We start from the raw sequence: 25,990 nt of genomic DNA on the forward strand, positions 1-25,990 counted from the left end.
GGGTTTTGTATGTTACCCTTCCTGATGTCTGATTTGTGTCCATTTATCCTTTTACCTAGAGACTGTCCGGTTTGGCCAATGTACATGGCAGAAGAGCATTGCTGGCACATGATGGCATATATCATATTAGTAGGTGTGCAGGTGAATGAGCCTCTGATGGTGTGGCTGAGTCCTATGATGGTGTCACTAGAGTAGATATGGGGACAGAGAAGGCAACGGGGTTTGTTACAGGCACTGGTTCCTGGGTTAGTGTTTCTGTGGCATGGTGTGTAGTTGCTGCTGAATATTCGCTTCAGGTTGGGGAGCTGTCTGTAAGCAAGGATTGGCCTGCCTGTGAGAGTGGGGGATCATTTTCCAGGATAGGCTGTAGATCGTTAATGATGAGCTGGAGAGGTTTTAGCAGCGGGCTGTACAACCGCATTTGCTCCAATCCCTCAGACAGAAACAAACACCTACAAGATCTCTATCAAGCATTCTTGAAACTACAATATCCACCTGGGGAAGTGAGGAAACAGACTGATGGAGCGAGACAGGTACCCAGAAGTCACTACTACAGGACAGACCCAACAAGGAAAATAACAGAACACCACTGGCCATCACGTACAGCCCCCAGCTAAAACCTCTCCAGCTCATCATCAACGATCTACAACCTAACCTGGAAAATGATCCCCCACTCTCACAGGCCTTGGGAGGCAGGCCAATCCTCGCTTACAGACAGCCCCCCAACCTGAACAGGACTCCTCGTTGTTTTTGTGGATACAGACTAACACGGCTACCCCTCTGATACTTAAGATGCACTATATTTGAGGTAGCAGTTAACACCAGCAACAAGTTAGCAGCACTAATTTCTCTTCCATCTTCTTAGTGATCATAGAGAAGAGAAGTCAAGTAACATCAGTTTCTGTATTCTGAAAGTCATCCTTTGACAATGGATTACCTGGGCTCTGTGGCATCTGTGGAAGATTTATTTCAAAGATGCTGCTGTGTGTTATGTCTCTCACACCTTGCATGGTCCTGTCTCTGAAGCAGAGCACTTCGACTGAATGGAGGTGGTTACCCCTGGCGTTAAAAAATAAATAGCAAGGTAGTTATAAAAGATCTGGCACTCCTCCAGCAGAAGGATGCTCAAACAGGAACTTCACTTTATTAGTCCTCTAGTGTCATACAGCTTTAATCCTTTGGAAACTCAGACTATGACAAATCTTCCATTGGTATTGGATTCATATACGATAACATGCCTATATTTCTATCTGATCAAATATGAAGAAACCCAACATGATTAATGAATACCTAACGCAGTCCACCTTTATATGGAAACTGGTGCAGCTCCACTGAAATTGCACTCAGGACTTTCACACTGTTAACTACCCATCTGCACAGTGTTACTGGGAACTAGAAGCACCATATGTTTTGAGGTATAATGACCAGAGAAGCCCCAGAGTACAGTGTAATAAAGTTGCAATGACAGTGCAGCAGGAGGTGCCATCCTACCTCCTTCATGACTTAATACACTCCTCAGAATCCTTGATCTGATTCAATTTTTGTCTCCTCACCCTTCACCAACTTAGCTCTGCACCCATTATTTATATTCACTCACTGCTGGGCATCAAAGTAAAAGAATTAGGTGTTTGGAAAATAACGGAATTTGGGATTCTCATATCCCCATAGGATGCACAGATAAGTGATATGCACACGGATATATCCTCCTATGCGATCATTCACCTAGCAGCCTTGAAAATGCCACTGTTAACATGGTTAATTGAAGGTTTATTGTCTCATTACACGTTACTAGAACGTCAAAAATTTGAAGTTGCAGCTTAAATTAATCAAACAACCCAATGTTAGATGGATGGTATTTTATAACGCAAAAGATGACAGTGTGAAATAAACCAAAAACAAATGTTCAATCAGGCAATGCAGAAGAACTTTAGAGTATGTGTTCTTCAGACTTTAGCTCATGTACCATTGGTGGTCATTTGACAGTTTTATTCTCTGGAGCAAAACAGCTTTCCAAGGGCACTTGCACACATTAGCATCCTCAATCAGTCGGTACTACACAACAAATCCAGAGACTAGACTGGCTTTCAGGTTTTGCTTCTACTCACTTAGAAATCTGCTATATGATGAAGTGGCAGTAGCTGCTCCTTAGTTTAAGTTGAAGGTTTCCCTTTATAAACTCAGTTATTAACCCTCCTCTACTCCAAATTCCCCTAAAAGAGGATTTTTATTTTTTTACTTTTACCAAACTTTTCAGAAATAAATCTCTGCTCTGGAATGTGATGTAGCAGGTAAAATTTCAGAAAGATTTGGAGTGGAGAGAATTTAAAAACAGGGCTCAAAGTCTAGAAACTAACCATTAAGAATGTGGAGGGGAGCAGCCAAAAAGTGAAGGACTATATGGAAGTAGCAACAGGCTGGGTTCCTGGCCTTTGCCACTAAAATTTGCAAAAATATGCAGAAAGATCAAAATAACAAATTTCTAAGGTATTTCCTATTCAAGGGATCCATTTCCAACACACTCCTAGTAATTTCTTATTTTCACCTTTGCATATATTTTTGCATATTTCAGGGCAAAGTTAAGGTTCAGGGTGTGTTGTGTAAGTCAGGTGGGCCGAAAAAAGGGCTCATCTAATAAGAGATAAAACCAATACCATCTGTGTGCTGCCATGACCAGTAAGTTCCTCAGCGGCCATCCTGGATACTGGGTAAAATTGCAGGGATCATAAACTCCAACCGTCACCTGCAAACAAAATAGCCCCATTGAAAACTCTATGGATAACAGCACAAGATTCACAGTAATATAGTGTATCTTGTTATCTTACACGTTATGTCAGTAAGAAATCACATATGGCATTTAAAAAGTAATTAACAACGCCTACCAAACTATGACATATTGCAGGGGTCGGCAACCTTTCAGAAGTGGTGTGCCAAGTTCACTGTAATTTAAGGTTTCGCGTGCCAGTAATACATTTTAACGTTTGTAGAAGGTCTCTCTCTCTGTCTATATTATATAAATAAACTATTGTTGTATTTAAAGTAAATAAGTTTTTTAAAATATTTAAGAAGCTTCATTTAAAATAAAATTAAAATGCAGATCTTATCAATTTAGTGTGATCCTTGCCTGGGATCCTTGTCTGGGGTTCTGGCTGCCAGCCCCTTGTCAGTTGGGATCCCAGCCGCCGGCCCCGCTCAGCATCCTGCCGGCCTGGGTGAGCAGAACCCCAGGCTGGTAGCAGGCTGAGGGGGGCCGGTGGCCGGGATCCCGGCTGGCAGGAGGTGGCGGACGGAACCCCAGACCAGCAGCGGACTGAGCGGCTCCATTCACTCAGCTGGCAGCAGGCTGAGCGGGGCTGGCGGCAGGCTGAGCGGCTCAGCCTGCTGCTGGACTAGGGTCCCGGCCACCGGCCCTGCTCAGCCTGCCGCCAGCCCCGCTGCCAGCTGAGTGAATGAAACCATCCCAGACAAGGATCCCAGGTCCTGCTCAGCCCACTGCTGGTCTGGGCTGAGTGGGGCCGGTGGCGGGCTGAGCAGCTGTCTGCTGCCGGTTTGAGGTACCGGCCGCCGGCACCCCTCAGCCCGCTACCAGCCTGGGGTTCTGCTCAGCCAGGCCAGCAGGAGGCTGAGCGGGGCCGGCAGATGGAACCCCAGACCAGTAGCCGGCTGAGTGCTGCCAACACCTCATGGACTGCTGCCGGCACCCCAGACTGGCAGCGGACTGAGCCACTCAGCCCGCCTCCGGCTGAGTGAATGGAACCCCAGGTTGGCAACAAGCTGAGCATGGCTGGTGGCCGGGACCCCACCACTCTGGGGTTCCAGCCACCGACTCCTGAGAGCCGGAGTCTCAGCCGCCGGCCTGCTCAGCCCGCTGCCAGCCTGGGATTCCCTGGGGGTACCCAGACCAGCAGCAGGCGCTGAGTGGGGCCAGTGGCCGGGATCCCGGCTGGCAACGAGGCAGCAGCCGGAATCCCAGAGAAGCGGTGGGCTGAACCGCTCAGCCCGCCGCCGCGTGCCATCAAAAATCGGCTTGCATGCCACCTTTGGCACACGTGCCTGAGGTTGCCCTGACATATTGTATGCCATTTCACGCCTTTTAATGTTTCCCACAGCTCCCAGTTTTGTTCATTTTTGCCACCTAACATTCACTTGTACTTCACTGCACCATATGCATTTCCTCAACTATCTAAGCCCAAAAAGCAGTTTTGTAAAACCTGAAGATGCCTACCAAGTGGTCAGATTATTGCCTTGCAAACCTCCCTGTTGATGGATGGTGGATAATCAGGATATAAAAAGAGACAGGGTAATAGATGCTGGGTCAGTCAATGTAAAGGTAAAGTCACTGGCAAGGGCAATCCTCTATTAAAGGATTTAAGCACAGAACTCAGAAATTGCCCTCCTAACTGAACACTAAGAAAGGACTTTATTTGGTATGATACAGGCTTCTCTCATATAGAGGAAGATTCCATCTGATAAGGCATGCTTGTATCTATGATCTAATAGTATTTCAAATCACACTTACTTAAAGTGCCACTTTTTAAATTTAGTCTTTAAAGTTTCCTCATTTCAAAATAACACCTACATAGCCACAATACAATATTTTCCTTATTTTAGAAAAAGAATGGAAAAAGCAGAGGAAATAATTGGAGCTCAAATGTTACAAAACAGAGTTGAACTACTTTAATGACTATTTTAATTTCTTCCCTGTGTGTGAGATATGAATAGCTTTACAGATTTCTGTTCTGCACAATTAGCTCTCCCTCAAACTCAGTTATGGAGCTTTGCTCCTCAGTAAATTTTTAGCATTATAAAGCAAAAAACTATTCAAGGCTCTGAGTTAAGGTTAGTCAAAGTAAAGAGGGCTCTGAAGAATTTCAGAAGGATCTAATAAAGCTAGGCACCTGGACAACATGATGATAAATGGAACAGGTAAGTACTACGTAATGTATAACTAGCTTGGTCAACCCTTGCCTTGATGCCTTCTGTTTTATGAATTATCAGGATGGAAATTCTCTTGTGGCTCCAAGGAACATAGAGTGCTTTTTTTGCATTCAAAAGGAGACATGCAGAGAATGATTTCCCCATAACAACATAAAAAAATCATTCCAACCTCATCTAACCAACATTTAGCCTGCATCACATCTACAGGACTATGAAAGACTTAACTCTACACTGTTCAAATACAGATTTTTTTTTCAGCAGAGTTAAAAAAAAGGAGCCAGTTTTTCTTGTATTATTGCTGGTACTTTGAAAGATACAAGCTGAATATAGTAATATTAACATTTTTTATTAATTTATAATGGGGCTATATATTTTCTTTTGTAGAAGGTCACTGTTATAACATTTCCAGGTGTACTTAAAACTAGTGCAGCAACTACAGAAATGAATTGTTGCATTCTCCTCCCCTACATGCAGCATACAAGCAAATAAATAACAATATAGGTAGGCTTTGCACTTACCTAATGCTATGTGTTCAAAGTGACTAAGAAATATTATTAACTCATCCTCATAACAGCCCAGTAAAGTAGCTAAGTTTTATGATCTCTCTTTTAAAGATGCGGTAATGAGTATAGGGAGCTCAAGTACCAAATTTTCAAACCATCCACTAATTTGGGATGCCTGGATTTTTGGATACCCTGGTTGAGATGCCTAAAGCTATGCTCCCCGAAGTCCAGGTGTAATCAATGGGAGCAACTGGTGTTCAGAGACTTGACCTACTCTACTCAGTGGACAAGCACTGGATCTCAGTATAGTATTCCAGTGAGAGGTTAAACAGTTTGTACATTCAGCACAAATATTTCTGGCATCCGAGCATATGTGCAAAATTCCACTTACCTTTTCCTCTTGATCTTGGAAAAAATCATTCCAGTTTTTAAGCAGTGACACCAAAACAGATTTGTCATTATACTTGATTAAAAAGTAAGGCAAGGCAGTAACTCCCTCCCTCTGGCAAAGTTCATCATATGCTTTCTGGAGCGCTTGAATCTGAAAGCAAAAAGATATAACAGATGGTTGGAATTATCCTAATTCAACAGTGCCTGTGTGAGTCTAAAAATATTTTCTTAACTGAATATGTAATACTTTTTTTTCTTTTAACTTGCTGAACACAAGTGTATCTATTCTAACAGTTTTTAACCATTTATTCCGTAGTTTTAAAAAAAACTATAACCAAGCATCTGAGAAATAATATGCAAAAGTTAAAACCATATAATCTTCGATGCAAAACAGGCAGAAGAAGCACTGCTGCAAACTGATATATGGAAAAAAAGATAAAACAAAATTAAAGTGTTATTCTTAGGGCCAAAACAACTTGCAAATCTGGAAGTGCCCTAAATAATAATAGTCCTACTGTTAGAGAGAGAGGGGGCTGAAAGCTCTGCTTTGTCCTTAAAGTACAAAAGAAAATTAGCACAGGATCAGATGGTGGTAAACACTGATCATGATGCTGCATAATGAAGAGCATCATCCATTCTAGCTACTTTGGTACATCAGTTCTCAGTGGTCAGCTGCAATTGTAGCTTTGGATCCTGACATCTACAACTGTACCACTGAATACCATCTTACATAAACTATGTTTTTTTCAGAGAAACAGTCTTTAGCCCTCCATTCTGTTTAAAAAGTATGAATAACCACAAAAACTAAACTTTCTTTCCTACTTTCAAAATACTCAACTGTTATTAATTAGAGAGACAAGGTGGTTGAGGCAATAACTTTTATGGACCAACTGCTGTTGGCGAGAGAGAGAAGCTGTAGCTCCAAAGCTCGTCTCTTTCACCAACAACAGCGTGACCAATAAAAGATACTACCTTACCCACCCTGTCTCTCTAATATCCTGGGACCAAGTCGGCTACAACAACACTGCATACAACAATTGTTATTATCCAAATTGCTACAGTAAAGGTAACTGATTCTTCTAATACTCATTAGTAACCACCTAGAACATTCCTGCAAGAATACATCTAAACCATTTCTAGAGGTGTATTTTAATTGTATTCCACTGTTAGATGATAAAATTCGCTGTGTAGCTCACTCACTCCAATTAAAACAAAGGGTACAGCTGAGTAACTCTACAATTTCTTTTTACCTTTGTAGCACAGAATAAACAGACTCATTCTCCCCTCAGGAGTTCCTACTTTCTCTCTGTCTCATAACTTAGTTCCCGTCTTCCCTGAACAATCATGTGTTAACATTTTTTTACAGTACTTCTACAAATAATCCAGGCATATATTTTAAACCAACATTTTCCTAACCTAGAAGAATGATTATGATGATTTATTTCCAATGAGAATGCTTTATACCAGCAGTTCTCAAACAATGGGGCGGGCCTCCCAACAGAAGTGTGGGAATGTGACAAGGGAGGTGTGAGCTGTGTGGGTTTTTTTGGTTAAGAGCTCTGGCTGTCAGCCTCAGGTGGCTGGCGCTTTCACAGAACAGCCGTGTACACCCGGGAAGTCAGGATAAAGGGAAAAGCTGAAGCCCCACCGCACTGGGACTGATAGCCAGAGCCTGCCACCTGGGCTCAGGCTCTCCTCCCCTCCCCAACAGCTGGAGGCAACCCCAGGCTCAGGCTCTCCTTCCCACCCCGCACCTGGAGGAGGCAGGGCTCTGGCTATCAGCCCTGGAGAGGCAGCAGCACAGAAGTAAGGGTGGCAATGGGGCACTAAGTCTGCTGTGAAAAGTGATATTGATGAATATCACTTTTCACATTGCCACTCTTACTTCTGTGCTGCTGCTGGCGTGGCGCTGCCTTTGGAACTGGGCACCCAGCCAGCAGCCACTGCTCTCCGCTCTGCCTTCAGAGCTAGGTGGAGGTATACGTACTTGGGGGAGAGGAGGCGTAAATGACTACAGACATAAAAAAGGGGGGCTCGATCAAATAAGTTTGAGAACCACTGCTTTAGATCATCCATCACCATATTTTCAGTCAAAAGAAAAAAATTGAAAGGTGCCACCTTGAGCCATCAATGAAAAAGGCTCCATCACAGTCCACGCACAGAGATGAAACAGTACCATTTAAAAATACATGTTCAATTTACCAAATTCAGTTAAGACCTTTTTTAGTACAAAGGGCTTATGATATCCTCAATACGCTCCTATAATGTCAATCTTCATTAGTGACTCACAGCTTTCACTATAAGATGCTCCATCTACAATCATTTTAGTCAGAATAGTAAAATAATTGTTTCAAATTCAAAAGCTAAACAGTTATTAAAGACATAACTGTAAAGAAAACTGATTTAAAATCAATGTTATTAAATAATTGGATTCCTGTGAATTTTCAGTTTCTAACCAAAAAGCCGGAAGCTGTTGCCAAATAGTCACCCTATTTTCTAAACTGTTTTCCTCAGGACTTTCCTCTGCAAGTCTACACTTTCTGATACAGTCCAACAGCTTTTTCTTTGCTACCTCCTTCTTTTCTGAAGTCTGACCTCTAGTTCATCAGTCAAATGTTTCTGCTGATGACAGAATCTTGCTATCACACCAGCCTCCTTTTCTGTCAGATAAAGGATCATCCACCATACCCTCAACCTTCTTCTTCTTCTTTCCAGGCCAGCCATGATGTTCTCTAGACCCAAAAGTTATTAATATATATTATTTGTATTGCAGTAGTACCCAGACATGCCCCATTATGCTAGGTAGCGGGCAAACACAAATATTCACTGCCCTGAAGAGTTTAATATTTTCAATAAACAAGACACACAAAAGGGTGAGAGAGCAGAATAAATTTCTCCGAAGGCTGAGCAAGCCCCTCCCCAGGCTCAGTATTCCCAGGCTAACAACTAGAGCTAATTAGGAATTTTTTGATGAAACATATTTTCATTGGAAAATGCCAAATCTGTATAAACCAAAACCACTGTGGAAAAACATCGGTTTCAATGAACTGCCTATTTAAAAAAAAATTGAATTTTTTTTTTAAATTGCCGTTTTGACATTTTCAAAACCATTTTTTGATTCTGAACAACTTCTTGTTTAGAATTTTATGTTAATTTGTAGTAAAAAAGTACAAAAATGTTTAAAAATGGTCAAAATTGAAACAAAATACTTCAAAATCATCAACATGTTTCAACTGACTTGATCTAATACATTTTTGTATTTCTAGGTTGGTTTGGGGAACTTTTCCAGAATCTCAAAAATTCTCATAAGATGGGAAAACTATTTCCTGATCAGTTCTATTAACAACCTACTCTCCCAGACCACGCTGCCTATGAAATGCTTAAAAATCTTTTGTACATTCAATATTCTGTCCAAAGATGCTAAAATGAGCCCAGTCATGATTTATACTCAGCCTCTTCGGCTAACTGGATTGTTGCAAGAGGCAATAAAACATCAAAATAAGAATTTTATGAAGTAAAAAAGAAATAAAAGTGTAAAATCAGAAACTTGAATAAACTAGCTGCTCTAGTTAAAACTCAGCAAGTTCAAGGACAAAATATGTAGTTTTACAGGCAACAAGAAAGAATGATCTCTACTAAAGATTTGACAGTTGGTGTCTGAGTACCTGAGTTGGAGAGAATCTTTCACCTAGGCAGACTGCCTGCTGAACAATAGGTATACCATCAGGGAAGCAGAGAGCAGGATAGCAAAACCAGTAATAGAAGCGATACTTTTTTAAATCCTAGGGGGAAAAAATATATATATATGCACATGTTAGAAGACAAATAATTACTAATCCAACTAGCCACTTAAAAACTGAGTGATTATAGCACTTCGAATTACAGCTATGGCCATGATCCTGCAAACACTTAAGCAGGTGTTTAACTTTGCTCATGTGAGCAGTCCCATGGGAGTAAACTTAAGAATGTGTGTAAGTATTTTGCAGACTAGGGGACCATGAGAACTGTGTTAAAGAATTACACAATAGGAAACTGAGTTAATTCCATTTTTTATTATTAAATATATTTTTTAATTTCTTGGCAAATATAGCAATGCAGCCCCAGACCCCAAGGGGCCTCATGGAATTTTGCAATAAGACCTGAGACGCACACCACGCGGGGTGGGCCGGCAGTCCCAAACCCGCCACGGCAGCCTGGACACCGTGCCGAGCAGCCGGGAACGTGGACCTTGCCACGCAGGCCAGCCTTTAGCACACAGCTGAGCTGGGCCACAGCAGTGTGCTAATTGGCCCACATGCAGCCCATGGAACGCTGGTTGAGAACCGCTGCATCAGAGGTTCCCCAATCTGTGTTCCATGGACTGCTGCAAGTTTGTGAAGCAGTTGCTGGTGGTCTATGGATAGATGGTTGGTCACATGAGGCTGGCTCTCTTTCTTTCTCGTTACTAAATTGCATTAAAATACAGCCAGACATATAAGAAATAACATCCTAACATTACTTTTCAATGTAAACAATTGCTACGATTGCCAAATATATGTAGTGTAAGGATTTCCATACAATCAAGAATGGAAGGAGAGGTTGTCTCCAAGAGAGACACCATAAAATATTTCAGAATCCCTGCACTAGACATAACTTACTCCACTTCTACTGTTAAACCGATTTTATTGGACAGCACCATAATGCAGTTAAACTATAAAGCTGCACAAATCAGTTTTGCGTATTCTTATAGGATACCAACTGTCTTTTATGGTGATGTACTCATCTGTTGCTTCTATTTTTGAAAAAAGAAAGTTTGAAATTGTTTTAAATATGCCACATTATCATACATATAGTTAATTTTTTTTATTTAAATAGACCAGATGGATGAAAGCTTTTAAAATGGTCACCACAAATGTGTGACCAATGTGGAGTACAGCCCAGTTAGAAATCACCCTAGATTTACCTCTTAACTTTTATCTCTCCTTCTTCATGTTAATCCCATCAACTGGGGTCCACTCAACAAGCCCTCTCCCACTAAGGTGCTCTGTTCAATGCCATATCTTCTATCACACCACATGCTAACATGTCTTCCTTCATGACATCCCACCACTTTTTCTTGGGTTGGCTTCTCTGTCTTTTTCCTTCCATCTTGATCTGTTGGTCTCTCTTACCGACATAGTTGCCAGGACTGCGCTTTACATGACCAAAACATCTGAGTCTGCATGCCCTCATTTTTTACCTATGGCTGTCAGAAGTAACAACTCTGTACAAACAGTTGTCATGATTAAACATGGTGAACTTTTCCTTATTTAAATATTCCCTTATAGCACAGACAGGCATTAAGTGAAAGCAAGCACCGTTTATGAGATCATTATCTCTGCACAGTTTTAATTTGACCTGATCTTTAAAAGATCAAATAATTTGTGCTCTAGAATATCTTTATTAAAAAGGTCATGGTTTTCTGTAATCTATGCAGTGGCATCTACAGTAAATTAAGAGATTATTATATATTGATACAGAGAAATCCCCACACAGATCCATTCTCTCTCTCACACACACACATATATACACAAAGTATATGGAAACTTGATTAACCACACAATTCAGCTTTTATATTGGGAATTTGTAATCTTTTCATCAGAAAGAACAGTTTAATACATTAACTTCTCATGACATTTAATTGATAGCGATATTTTGAATATTTTTTTCATATGAGGAAAGGTCCTAACATAAAATAATCTCTTTTTGAGCTATGCCAAATATATGGAAGATAAAAGTATCAGACTTAAAAATTAAGTATTACAACACTTCTATTTTTAAGCTATAGTGAAGAAAATTCCTTGAAGACCAATGAAACACAGGCAGCCTGACATTTTAGAATGTATGTGCTTGTAATTTGAGAAATACACCCACATATTTTTAATAGTTATAAAATAAAGGAAACTATGGCCCTAATCTTGCAAAAACATGCACACAGGTCTAACTTCAGTAGGACTATATCTATTCTTTAAATTCAGTGCATGTGTATATGTTTTCAGGAGTGGTGTATTTGCACATGCTTAGTTAGTTACATGAGAGAAAGCAGATAAAAGGCAAGGAGAAGGTGCAGCAAGCAGTAAACATAACCCTGACATATAGGGCTAACTGGAACTGTTAGAAATACTTGGTTGAGATTTTCAGAGCAGTCTAGAGGATTTAGGAACACCGCTCCCATTATCTTCAATGGAGTTGCATGGCTAAGACTTAGTTGGCTTTGAAAACATCAACCTACATTTATAATTACAACCATTTTTTCTCATCTTCCTCTACCACAGAAGACAAACATTTGTACCCAACTTAGTGATGGAGGCTTTGTTTAGTCATCTAAACATCGCAACACATAGGATACTTGCAATGAAACATTCAATTTCCATCAGATCAACTCACCCTTCAAAAGGTAGATAAATGGAGTATCATGAAACTTACTTTGTGTAAACCCTGGTCCAATTTGCAAAAAGGTTCTGTCCGCTTTGAACGGACAACAAGAATAATTTCCTGTTTATTGCTTTAGGTGTAGAGTTTTGGCCTGCTGCTCTTAATCAACATTTTCCATTACTGTGCAGTGTACCATGCATCAAACAGCTGCTTTTGACCCCAACGGTGGCTACATTTCAGTTCTGCACTGTGGTGTCACAAAAGTTACACCATAGTTAAGGTTGTGCCAGAATTTTAAATTGTGGCAGCAATGACAAAGTTATTTAAAAATTGTGTGTTTTGAATTGTAGAATTAACTTGAAATCCTTAGTGTAGCTGGTAAATTAATGTTTTGTGGTACTCTGAAGGCAAGAATGGCGAGAAAAGAGAAGGGAAAAATCATCCAGAGTTTAGTTAAATCTATTCCAAAAACCACCATGTGATAAAAAAAATTCTGGACTGTCCTACCTTTTTTTCAAAAGCCTTTGATTTTATATTTAAAGCAGTCTAAGGTGTAGTGCATGTAATTCTTTAGTATGTGTTTTCCAGGCCAATGTTCGTTAAAACTTTTAATTTGTTGGACCTGAGCAATGTTGAATCAGAAGACCTTTCTAAATTAATGGTCTGTGGGACAGTCAAACATGCCCACCTGTTGATGCAAGAGAGTAGGAGATGGCCATTAAGGTTTTGCAAGTGCAGGCTGGATGAAGTTAGGGTGGGTATTGCTTTTCATTATTTGTTGGAGCATTATGTATTTTTGCAGTACTGTAGGCTACGGTGGGTGCTTTGGGTGTTCTAATGCAACCTTCACTGTTACTAAACAAAGTTTGTGTTTGTATGTGGGTTGTGAATCACTTTGGGTTGAAAGGCAAAATAAGAATATAAACTGTTGTTATGCACTATTCAACCAAATGCATCAGCACCAACTCCGTGGGTGCTCTGGGGCTGGAGCACCCATGGGGAAAAAAAATGGTGGGTGCTGAGCACCCACTGGTAGCCCGCCTGTCAGCTCCCCCCAACCTCCCCCAGTGCCTCCTGTCCATCAGCGGGCCCTGCAAAACAGCGCCTCCCTCTCCCTCCCCACTTCCCCCTCTCGCCACTAACAGCTGTTTCACGGCACACAGGAGGCTCTGGTGGGGAGAAGCGAGGACGCGGCACACTCAGGGGAGCGGGGGGGTCAAGCAGGGGCGTGAAGAGGAAGGGTGGGAGTGGGATCTTGGGGGAAGAGATGGAGTGGGGGCAGGGCCCGGGTCAGAGCTGGGGGTCAAGCATCCCCCGGAACTTTGGAAAGTCGGCGCCTTGACTGAATGAGCTATACTGTGATAGGAGTGTTTGTACCCCTGTGATGAAAGAGTTGAGCAATATTCTTTTAGCTCTTATTCTCACCTTACTATCTCTCCAGCAAACGTATTGCTCAGGGAATAAGTGAATCAAGCCTGCAGGTTCTTTGATCAGTCTTGACTTTTATTGTCCTCACTTGACCCAGGAGTTTAATTGGCATTATTTATTTTTATATATGGAATCCACGAACCTTTATATTTGTAGAGAAGCACATGCATGTACGAAATGCAGTCTGGTAACTACAGTAGGTATATTATTATTTTTCACTGACATGGTTCATTATTATTTTTGTTTCACTATTCAGAGTATGGAATAAATTGCATTACTTACTGCAAAAGTCAGAAGCAGGAATTTGTTCAAGAGCATGGGGTTTTCAAGGGCAGTCCCCGATTTTATTGTCTCCCATATCTGTCAGTGGACAAAATACATACATAAATAAATAAATAAATTTTAAAAAGCATACGGAGAGGTTCATTCATCTTTCCTTCTTCCATATATGTTAAAAGCTCAAACTAATCATAGACAAGACATGTAGGGCTAGAAGGGCTTCAAGAGATCATCTACTCCATCTCCTTGTGCCAAGGCAGGATTAAGTAATAGACTCAGTAATTTAGGTATGATTTTGCCCTACTTAATTCAGCCCATGCTCTAATAAATGCTCACCCCAGAAGCAGGCATTTCAACAAAGCTCTGGTTTGTCCTGAGGTCTTGGGAATTACAAATGACAGTTCTACTATTATAGGCTTTACATTTCACTTTCATTCTGCTAGGTAAGGATCAGAAGCACAGAGCTCATCCAGAACTACATCTCCCATATGACAGACAAAACCTATATCAGCAGACATCTAGGCTTAAATTTTGAAGGTTTTACAAAGTTACACATAAAAATGATAACAATTAATATGTTTTTCCTACAGCAACAGCCCCTCACATGGATGAACCATAACCAACACAGCAGCATTGGGTTGGTTTGTTCTCCTAGATCTCTCATACTTGCGATATGTAGGGTATTGAAACTGACAAAAATCCCAGTGGCAGGATCACAAATACGAAAAAGTCTAGAAGTGCAGACAGATGGCATGCTATGCACAGTTAGAAACAAACCCAAATGTAGCCAATTAGTTCATTTTTGCATTCATTTGTTGTATAGTGTGTGATGTTATGATTAAACTCATATACAATGTCTATATATAATCATGGTATGCTAAATAGATTTAAATTGTAGGTTCATATAAGTATGAGATTGAGAAGTATTTAGAAGTGAAAAGTATGCATTAGGTTTCTAAGTAAAGCAGAACTGAAACAAAAGGCCTACAGGCTGAGCACTGTAAAATGTCAGCTTAGCAATACTAGGCTTTACATAAGCTTAAGAAATGCTTGACATAAGTAAGTGACCAAAGAGTGACCCTATGCCACAAGTTCAAGAGAAAGATGTGTCAACAGATGATGAAAAAAAATTGACCTTGATGTACTGTTCGAAATCAAGAGATACCTTACTGTAACATTTTTCCAACAAGTGTCCTGACCACAAGGTACATGTGCATAGATTCTAAGAAGAATAAAAGGAACTAAAACCTATGAAAAATGGGACACTCCAATATTCTTGGGGGCACAATACAGATAAGGGAAAAGAGGGTTGACGCCTTTGTGCACATGCAGAGTGTTAGATATAGTCAGATTCACATGATAAAAGAGGGCTCCCCTAATTGAATAAAATGAGTTACCTTCGTGAAAACTCCAGCAGGAAACATTCCTTCACTGATTATCAATTGGTGAGGAATCCATCAGACTCTAAAAATATCTTTGAGGATGTGAGTATGACTATATTTGTTACTTGTGCATGATTGTTTGTAGGATTTATATATGCTTGGATAATCATAACTTTGCTTGTGACTTTAATAAAACGTATAAGGCAGAATAGACGTTTTACTTGTGAATGTGTGTGTTATTTCCTTGGTCTTCATGTGTTCCTAGAAGCTCTAAATCAGAAACAAGTAGCAGAGGTGACTTTCATTCTGTTGAGCTTGAAACTTTAGCAACTAGAGTCAAATCCTCAGAAGTGTAATACAACATTACTAAATTCACTTTAAATAAAATAGAAGGCTACACCAGTCTGCTGAATATGATGTTTGTGGGACAAAGAGTTGGGATTATAAACAGTACTGCAGCCCTTGTTTAGAGGGCTGACAGGATTTTCAGTATCAAGGGGTCACTAAACATGGCTTTCTGTATTAGCAAACATTGAACCTCCAGCTATCCATTGAGATATAGCCACAGCACAAAAACCCGCCGAAGGCTCCCCAGAACTTCCCATCCACCAGGTTACGGTTAACATACCCCAACCATGCCTGAAAACCACTATGGACCACACGTGATCACCTCATGTCTCTGAATCCAGGAGGAAAAAGCAAAAGAAGTGGGGGAGGAGGAAAGGAGGCTGGAGTCAGCCCTTCAAGAGTCATTCTTGGGTAATTTGCACATTATTGACCCAACTAGCAACCCTCCCAGTTTTGACCTGCCACACAGACTTTGGACCACATTGAAACGCATCTGAACGAACCATGGAAAATGAGGCTACCTGATGCACAAGTGGAAAATCAAAGGACTCCCCTTCGTGCAACTACAGCGAGAACATCCAAACCATCAAACACATCATAATGGAGTCCCCCAAATATGGATTCAGAGGTGAACTGAATGATATCCACAAGACAGAGGAGGCCTTGAAATGGTTTATGGACTTACAACTTTATCTACAGAATGTTGCTCTGCAGATGCCATACGCACGTACGAGAGAGAGAGAGAGACACACACCACACACAAAGAAAAAGTCTAGGATAGGTTACATTTTTTGACTTCTCTACTTCTCTTTAAGAGGCATCATCAAGATTACTGCATCATAACCATCACATGGCAAAGGAGCACTAGGTCACAACAAGAGGGAAAATAATTAATGAGTTTGAATGAGAAGATGGGTAAAAACTCTATTATCCTGACCTAGGGCAACCTAATTAGGGAATCTAGGGATGAGCATAATAAGTAAATTCAAACAATTTTTTTTTAAGTGTGTAAGTCTCTCTCAGCCACTTCACTTTATTTAGTAACTTCTCATACAAGTTCTCTTCAAGGAGCAGACAATGTACCTCCTCTCCTCCAGTGGAACCAGCTGAAGGTCAGGTTGAATAACCTCTTTGCTGTTGCATCTCCTCAGTCTTCATTACTTACGCCCCAGAGTGCACTGTGATAATCTGAATCCCAAAAGCAAGCAGGAGCTGATTTCTGGGTTTCACAAAAGCAATGCTCCCTGGAATGCAAGTAACTGGGCAAGTCCAAGAGCGCTGCTTAGACAGATGAGAGGCAGGACTCAGCATGGAGGTTACTGAGCATCATCATCTAACTGCTGCTGTCCAGAGGTGATCAGAAGCAAGCAGAAGATACCAAACTGCCTCCTCCAAAAGCAACTGTATCCCAAAGCCGGGGTTAGATGGGTCAGTGGAGGATGATAGTCTCTCCATTGCCTGGGACTCAAACTGCAAAGTAGTTCACTAGCTTTCCCCAAATCCTGTTTTCTCTGTAAATGTATTTAATTGTTAACCTCACCTCATTTGCTGCTTTTTCCAAAAGTGACTTCTTATCACAGGATTTGAAAGATTCAAAAGTGTTGGTGTTATATAATGTTCCGACAGCAGGACAGCAGTGTGCCGGGGTGGCAGCATTCCTAGACAGGAGACAAGGACACTCGTGGAACCACATACTAGCATTTTTTCCAGAACTTTCATTAACAGCAACCAATGGGAACTCTCACATTAAGCCCCAATGATGCAGAGTTTTCCAAGCAGAGTGGTGACTCTATACATCACAATGAGGCAGAAGGCGAGTCAAGGATAGTTCCACTCAGAACGTTTGCAGGCAGTTACAAAAATGCTCTTGCATTCATGGGCAAATTAGACATGCAACTCAGTTAATTATTAGGATGATTTGATCAACTGAAGGCTTAGAAATGCAGAGCACACCTCACGACACAATGACAAATGCTGCTGTGGAATTGGAGATAGGAAAGAGCTGGAAAATATTAGTTTTATGCTTCTAACAAAGATTATGAAGATAGACAATCTCATGTGTAGAGTTTGACCTGCCTCAATGGCATCCTCCCAACTGTTCAAAAGCGTATGAGAATTCTGCCTTTTAAGGAGGTGTTTTTATGTATAATTACTGCTGAGTCCTCTGGGTTTTCCCCAAATATTGTTTATAGTGTTTAAATTTAATTTAGAAGTTTTTGTCCTGTACTTCAGACCCCTAATAGAAGTGGAGATGCTTTGCCCCTGATTCAGCAAAGCACGTGCTTTACTGCTTTATCGAATGGGAATCAGCTTAAGCACCTGCTTAAGTGTACTGCTCACTGATGGTCTTTTTAAATAAAATTACTACTATTATTCATAAAAGCCTGCAAGACATTCCTTGCCTACTGCATTTTCCACATCCTTGCAGTTAATCGCTTATTGTCTCTAGAAGGTGCAGGGAGGTTCAAATGTCAAATCATAATGTAAATTTTTCATGAGCACTATGATTTTCAGTGCAGTCTCTCTTGGGGAACCTCTGAGATAAATACTTTTTTTTTTAAATATTTTTTTTCTTTTAAATAAAAAAAAAGGTGATTCAGTTAAAAGTGATAAGTTAAAAACAAAGACATCCCAAAGTGAACATAAAACACAGTACTAATGTTGAACAGTTAAAGTCAGAAAATCCAAAAGTTTTGTTACCTATAGCAACATTAACTAGACAATGCTCCTTATAGATATTAGTGTGTTTTATTCCATTTCTTTACTGGTAGAATATGTAGTTTAGTAAATTAGGCTGCAATACTGCAAATACTTATATATTTGCTTTATTCAATGGGTGTGAGTAGTTCAAGGACTTCCATGAGTCTGCAGTGTTTGCAAGACCAAGGCCTTAGTGATTATCAGAAAAGGTACATTATAAATATACAGGACATGCAACTTCCACAAAATCTAAAGTCAGAAGAGACCATTTTGATCATGTAGTCTGAATTCCTGCATAAGACAGGTCAGAGAATTCTTCCACCCAGTAATTCCCGCAGTGGAATTCTTTCTCACTGCGTAAGTGAACACTTGGTTGTTGTAATATTGCCACCAGAACATTAAAATAGCCCTGATATCAAGTTACATACAATTTTTGTTTTTCACAATTTTCTTCAGTTCCCGATGTTAAACGGTGTTTTCTGAGATGATTTTGTTGCGTTTCAATGTGACATTTACAATCTCCTGCAGGCAAATAATTCCAGTGGTAGCTCTATCCCACAAAAGCTTATGCCCAAATAAATTTGTTAGTCTCTAAGGTGCCACAAGGACGCCTCATTGTTTTTACAGATACAGACTAACACGGCTACCACTCTGAAACCTATCTTTTCAAAGTCATTAGTGAGGACAATTATGAAAATCACATTGAGATATCAAAATGTGGATAGATCCTCATTAAAATTCTGCTAATACTCTTAGAAGATGCACACCAAGCATATTCATAAATGATTTGTCAATTAAGTGTAACTATATCGTTATCCACCATTTTTTTTTAAACTTCAAAATCACACAAAATACTTACACATCAAAGGCACTAAACTCCAATGTTAAACGAGCTGGTAGACCAAAAGGATCACCTGGACAAAAACAAAGTTTCTTTTAAATAGCAGCAGCAGCAACTATGTCACAATAAAAACAACAGGCCAAATATAGTTTCCTGAATCAAGAGTCCAATCCTGTTCCCTTTGAAGTAAATGTGAATAGGATAAGAATCTCTAGTTTTTCATATAGTCACAGATTTTATATCCAAATACAACTCATGTGATCTTTTTTCTATCCCTTATTACGACTGTGGAATATTTTGTATATGTAGTAGAAATTCTTATAACAGAAATATAATTAAACAAAAGACAACAGGAGAAAAGCTGGTATGCCTAATAAAAGTTCAGTTTCTACCTACCATTATAGTAGTAGCCTTTGATACTTTTCGGAGTCTCATCTAATCTATACTCATTAAGTTTCTTCTGCGTCAGCTCATGCCAGAATCCCGCATCCAAGGCACTGGTGAAGGGAACAAACTGTAGCTTTGGGATTCTAGGTTCCAGGGGAGTGTGTGTCTCACTATCAGCAGTTGCCATTGTTTTATTCAATTAAAGCTGTTAAAAACAGACAAAAGTTCTGTGAGAAGAGTCATTCCTGATAGCTACTTACTGATCAAATTAGGTTGGCTTTGGCTTTTGGAGGTTTATTTTAACAGTGTTTTGTTTTTCAAAGCCTATAGATGCCACTTACAAACAAACAAAATGTCAAAACCTTTAGTATACTAGCCAAGCCCCCTCTGTCTATAAGAAGCGAGGACTTAATTTGCGGAAGAAGGATGTGCGTGTATATACATACACACACATATATACACACACATCCCTTCTGCAAATCACGTTCTCGCTTCTTCGGGAACATTTTGTTCTTCAACATGCTAATTCAGTGCCAGAGAGAAGCAAAGACAAAACTGGTCTAACTAAACCTAATAAACACCAGATTCAAGGGTGGCCAAAGCACACTCCAGCAATCACATGTGGCCCAGTAGCCAGGGCCGGCCTTATGGGGGGGGCTGCGCGACCATCCAGGGCACCATGCACGGGAAGGGGGGTGGGCGGCTCGCTCTACGAAGTGTCAGAATAACAGACACCCCCAGCCCGGCTCCGCCCCCCAGCCCTGTTCACCTCAGCCGCAGTCCGCCACCATCCCCGGCGCCGCCGGCCCCTCCAACCGCTCCACCTCCGAGTCCGCCAGCTCCTCCCCCAGCTCCTCCCTCGGCCACCATCCCCCGCTCCGCCTCCGCCCAGCTCCTCCCCCAGCCCCCCTCGGCCACCATCCCCCGCTCCGCCTCCGCCTAGCTCATCCCCCAGCCCCAGTCCGCCCTCATCCTCCGCTCCGCCCCCAGCCTCGGTCCGCCATCATCCCCCCCGCTCCGCCCCCCGGCCGAGCTCCACCCCAGCGTCGCCCAGGGCGCCATCTTAGGTAGGGCCGGCCCAACGTATTTAAACTGGCCTTCCGTTATCCACAGCTCAGCACCCCTGCGAGTAGTAACCCCTTTCTTCCATTTGCTTCTGCTGTTACCATGAGTGAATATGAGAGAGTCAGCTGGAGATGAGTCCAGCGCAAAGCAAATCCAAGGGATGGGTGCCAGAAGGGAAGCTGGAGTAAGAGCTAAAATCATCAGGCAAGCAAAGAGCCAGCCTGCAACCTCACAGCAGTCCTGAGGCAACTGAAGTGCCCCGCTCAACTTCACTTCAAAGAGTTTAGCCACCCTGATAATAAACATAACTGTGAAGTGTTTCCAAAAAGCCAGTTCTGAAACAAATTTGATTTGGGGGGGGGGGGAGAGAAACACTCCCTATCTTGGATTAATGTATTTCAGCATTTTGTCTTAAATGAGTGAAATTAATTTAGAAAAACCTCCAAATAGCCAGTCTGAAATAAAAGCTTAATGTCCACCCTTCATTCATTTGTGAATAAAACAATCTATTCTGAAAAATATTTTGCTGACTGCTATAATGGAAGACTTATCAAATTGGAGTTATACAATACAACCAGGGAGGTTTACATTTTAGAAGGCCTTATCCACTTTCATTTGGCGCAAACTTAAAATTTTGTAAAAATGAACTTTCAAAAAAGCAAAACACTAATGTTTTCAGAATTTTACACTAATCTCCCTGAAAACAATGCTTAGTAAGCAAATAAACATCCCTCCCCGAGTCTGAAACAAAGTTTACAGCACTAAGAACCTCAAAGTGAAGCAATCTTTAGAAGAAAAGAAATGTAGATCTGACTTTATTAACGTTCATATTTCAAGCTGAAGGAAATGCATATTCTCAACTAAGAGCTCAAATAATGACAAGTAAATTTGATTTTTAATGGGCTTTCATTTGCACTCATGGTGTATATATAGCATAGGTGAAGAAATGTACTTATAACAATCAATTTTTAAAACTGACATCTCTTTAACCTGCTGATGGGTATCAACCTGAAATCTAATCTAGACCAAAAAATAAAGTAGTATGCCACCCATTGAGCCCCTCCGCCAGTGTCTGTGGTTTTACACTCATACCATCTTATTTTTACATCTTTCCCTTGTTTTAACCCGAAAGCCCCACATCAAGAAGAAGGGAAACTGATAGCAGATTATACAGAGTTAAAAGTGAAAATGATTGTAAACTAAACTATTAAATGCACAATGTAAATAAACTGCAAAAAAAATCTGTTTTATTCCTCTAATCTCTTTCAGTTAGTGTAATTTTAGGGTATATTTGTAACAAGAGCATGTAAAATATTTACAGGCAGAAATGAAATTTTGAGATTGATAGTGTCCCTTTAAATGCTGAAACAAAGTGGGTGTGGTAGTGTTACCTCACCCACCTTATCTCTAATATCCAGGGACCAACATGGCTACAACAACATTGCATACAAACTTTAAATGCAGTCAGCTATCCCACACCTCCAGTTCTTTCTAGCTACTGTGCAACATTAACTGCCTATGACTAGAGTTGGTCAAGAAACAGAATTTTCTTCCTGCTGTAAGGAATTTGGACATTTCCAAATTAGCTTCCATTACAAATCTTAATGGAAAGTAAAAGTATCAAATTAAAAATTCCAAGCAGTTTAGAATTGTAAATGTTGAAATGAAAAACATAATTTTGTTTTTAAATATTGACTTGAAATGAAAATATTCATTTTCATTCTCCTGATTAGAAAAATCAGAAAATTGTCAAAATCAACACTTTCTGAATGGAAAATGTTTTGTGTGAAAAATTTCAGCTAGCTCTACCTATGACCAATTGTTGCATTTATATCACCTCCACAGTTAGTCACTATTTTCAGATGTATTGTGGGTTCTTCTAAGTCTCTACTTCCATCTGGATCCCATCTAAATTGTACTTTTATGGTCTAATTTTCTTTCTTCTGCTTTTACAGCATTTCTAGGCATATCACTTTATTACTATATTTGTAGTTTTCTCCATTATAAAGAGGACTTGAAAAATGCACTCAATACTAATACTAGAAAACGGTCATCCTCCCCTGCTGAAAATAGGAGCCAAAGCCACATAATTTCTGAAGAATTTAAGCTTTTATGTAAAAAGGTTGCCAGCCCTTAAGGTTATGAAACATGACCTTCCAGACACCAAATGTAAACAGGTATAATGTTGTCTTCCTGAGTCTTCAGGCAGCGAGTGCCTCTGTTGCTGCTCACAGATTTGCCAAGCAGTAAAATGAAATTTACTAGACACTGGTCTCTCTTCCAGCTATTACTCAGAACTCTGGTGAAAACAACTGAACTGTAAAAATAATGAGAGTTTTACTTCCTTGCTGCTACATGGGAAAACTATGAGCAGCAGCAAAACAGGGGTTGAGGAGGAACTCAAAAAAGAGGGTGGGCATGGGGTAGAGCAGAGACCTTTTTCTTTTCCATTCCACTGCAGTGGAATAATCTCTGTAATAAAAGTAGCATTATCATATTCAGTCCCAGTAAAGAACCAGCACTGCTTGAAGCACAATTTAGCAGAACTAATAAAGGTTACTCCCTATATGACATTTCTAATTTATAAATGCAGGGTAATTCTTTCTGTATTAGCCAACTGGGATACAGAAAGAAAACTTGAGAAGTGTTCATATCATGGACCCTTAAGTATCAGAGGGGTAGCCATGTTAGTCTGGATCTGTAAAAAGCGACAGAGTCCTGTGGCACTTTATAGACTAACAGATGTATTGAAGCATTAGCTTTCGTGGGTGAATACCCACTTCGTCAGATGCATGTAGTAGAAATTTCTAGAGGCAGGTATAATTATGCAGGCAAGAATCAGTCTAAAGATAATGAGTTTAGTTCAATCAGGGAGGATGAGGTCCTCTTCTAGCAGTTGAGGTGTGAACACCAAGGGAGGAGAAACTGCTTTTGTAGTTGGCTTTTAAGTTATGTGTTCCATCTTTAACAGTTTAGGTAAATTAAACACAATCATTGTAATACAAGTTAATGAAATCACAAAATAAAAGGAAAGATATAAAATAGAGATTACTTTTTTTAAAAACGTATTTTACAAATCTCAGAAATTACTTTACAATCATGATAACTGAATTTGTTTTTATTTCAAAATCATCAGCACTCCTAATGCCACAATCATCCTGTCACTTTCAAAAGCACTTATTCATATCTTTTTGTATCAAAACTTCCTTTCATCAAATTAATACCTCACTATTTTCTAAGTAGTTTTCTGAGCTCTCTTGCATTTAGGTTGTGTACCAACAGTGCAAAAGGCTTATAATCAAAATACCAAACAGAAAAATCTTTAGATCCCCAATTAAATTGAAACAAATATTTTTAATGAAAACATAGCAATAATTTTAAGAGATTAAGGGCAGATTCTTAAAAGTATACAAGCACTGTTGATTTCCATGGGAGTTAGGCACCTAAGTAGTTTTAAAAATCTGGCCCTAAGTTTAAGAAACACTCTCTTTCTTTTTCTTCCAAAAAGGAGTCTTTGATTATACAATATATTCTCACAAGACCATATTGTGTCACTGATTTTTCACAAAACTCCCACTTATTTATATGTACAGGTTGATGGTCCTCGTCCAACACCATCTCCCTATAACACTGCAAGGAGATGCTCTGTAGTTTTGCTATATCACATCTTTGTTCAGATTGAACAATTTTCTAGTTTGTGTCCCCCATAAACTCACGGGTGCTGACAGCAACAGAAGGCTTTTGTAAGATTCTAAGTTCTTCTCCCCTTCAGTAGCTGGTCTGGAAAGGCAGTTCCTTCTCCAGGAGAATTTCTGAAATCTAACAGAGCTAGATTCAGAAAACCACAGCTACACTTTTCTTTGCGCAACATCTGTCTCATGCAGTCTTTCCGGTCTGTATCATGCACTCAGTTATTCTATTATTTCTAAATACAGCAAAGATGTAACACTAAATCATATCTTCCTGGAAAATCATGCAATCCCCTGCTGGCCCATTGAGGTCCATTATCAGATTCAGCATCAGACTTGATTTCTGCCAAAATTTCAAACACTATGTTCAGAGTATGTATACAATCTCTCTCATTCATACACATATATGCGCGCAGACAGTTTACTCTTTACAACTGTTCTTCCTTATTTGTTAGTAAGTTTTGAGGACATCCTTCTATTTGGTTTTGATATTTTTTCATTTCATATTGAGAAAGCTGCATCAGTCTATTTATAGTGCTCCACACTATGTTAACTTTGTGAACACATATTGGACTGCATCATTGCATTTATGTGGTTTTAGCGCCAGCTGGATTTTTCGGTAGCGTGGATGCGTCTTATTTAACAGTGTCTCAAATCATGTACTGTTATACAACAAGGTTTAATATCTATATATCTATAGCTATATCTTAATTTTAGACATTCTAATTTTGTCAGATTGTGGCTTTTCTATCATACTGTGGAATTATCACTATCAAGACAGCTTTACTTCATTTTGCATGTTGTACCATAGTGTCTATCTGAATATGATTTTTTTTGGTCTATCCCGTCCTTTGAAAACGTAGATATTTCTTGGGCACATGGTTACCACACATGTACATTTTGCTAATGTCATATATTTATGTCAAACACTATTACTCGTGATTTGTGAATATCTGTGCAGCAAATATCAGAACAGAGACATCTAGTGGATGATGCATACAAGTACCGGGAAACTCTTTTAAAGAAACAATATTAAACCATCTCTGAAATTTCCCAAAAAAGTTTACTTTAAGAATATGCCAAATAAAGCAACCAGATATCAAGACTTTTAAAAAATAAATTCAGGTTTAATTCCTTAAGACTCCAATTCAGCAAGGTACTTGAAGTAAAAAGGCCTATTCCTATGCTTGAAGTTAGGCACATGTTAAGTACCTTGCTGAATCAGTCTAAGAATGGCTCATCCTATAGATGTTCTACAGTAATATGCAAATATTAGTTTACTCAGCCTAATAATAATAATAATACATCTGTGCTCTAGTACTTATTCCTCCAGATACGGATGGATACAATTTAATAGGATGGTGCAAGCAATAACATTGAAAGTAATTCATTTAAGCAACATACAAAGCCTATGCAAGATATTCCTTTCCACCTTGATTTATGTTATTAACAACCTCTTTTAAAGAAATGCAAATAGTTTGCCTAAAGGGCCTTCAGCATTAATACTGTGAAAAGTTTTAATAAGTTATAAACCGAATAGAGATGCAAACTGAAGTTTTCCACAGAAATCTATTACATACTGAAAAATGGAAAATTACCTATTTAAGGCCTTTTCTACATTCATGACATAATTCAATTAAGTTCCCAGCC

At 39.8% G+C, this 25,990-nt stretch overlaps 1 protein-coding gene across 5 annotated transcripts in view; it reads right to left on the reverse strand.

Moving 5' to 3' along the window:
• The window catches only part of ATG7 (autophagy related 7), a 294,585-nt gene extending 270,137 nt beyond the window's left edge, over positions 1-24,448 (reverse strand). For 2 of the 5 annotated variants that reach the window (XM_034776088.1, XM_034776083.1), the window contains exons 1-9: positions 20,356-20,436; positions 19,596-19,791; positions 19,218-19,272; positions 17,199-17,316; positions 13,932-14,009; positions 9,494-9,610; positions 5,830-5,979; positions 2,652-2,740; positions 938-1,059 (exon numbers count right to left, since the gene is read on the reverse strand). In XM_034776088.1, coding sequence (XP_034631979.1) covers positions 938-1,059; positions 2,652-2,740; positions 5,830-5,979; positions 9,494-9,610; positions 13,932-14,009; positions 17,199-17,316; positions 19,218-19,272; positions 19,596-19,773 — 907 coding nt within the window. In that variant the 5' untranslated portion in view covers positions 19,774-19,791; positions 20,356-20,436. Of the gene's footprint in view, positions 1-937; positions 1,060-2,651; positions 2,741-5,829; positions 5,980-9,493; positions 9,611-13,931; positions 14,010-17,198; positions 17,317-19,217; positions 19,273-19,595; positions 19,795-20,167; positions 20,274-20,355; positions 20,472-24,367 lie in introns of those variants that run through there. The other 3 variants (XM_034776085.1, XM_034776084.1, XM_034776087.1) reach the window with 3 other exon arrangements.
• Positions 24,449-25,990: the final 1,542 nt, after the last annotated feature.

The sequence above is a fragment of the Trachemys scripta genome, chromosome 7 (genome assembly GCF_013100865.1).
Source record: "Trachemys scripta elegans isolate TJP31775 chromosome 7, CAS_Tse_1.0, whole genome shotgun sequence".
In the NCBI taxonomy this organism is placed as follows: Eukaryota; Metazoa; Chordata; order Testudines; family Emydidae; genus Trachemys; species Trachemys scripta.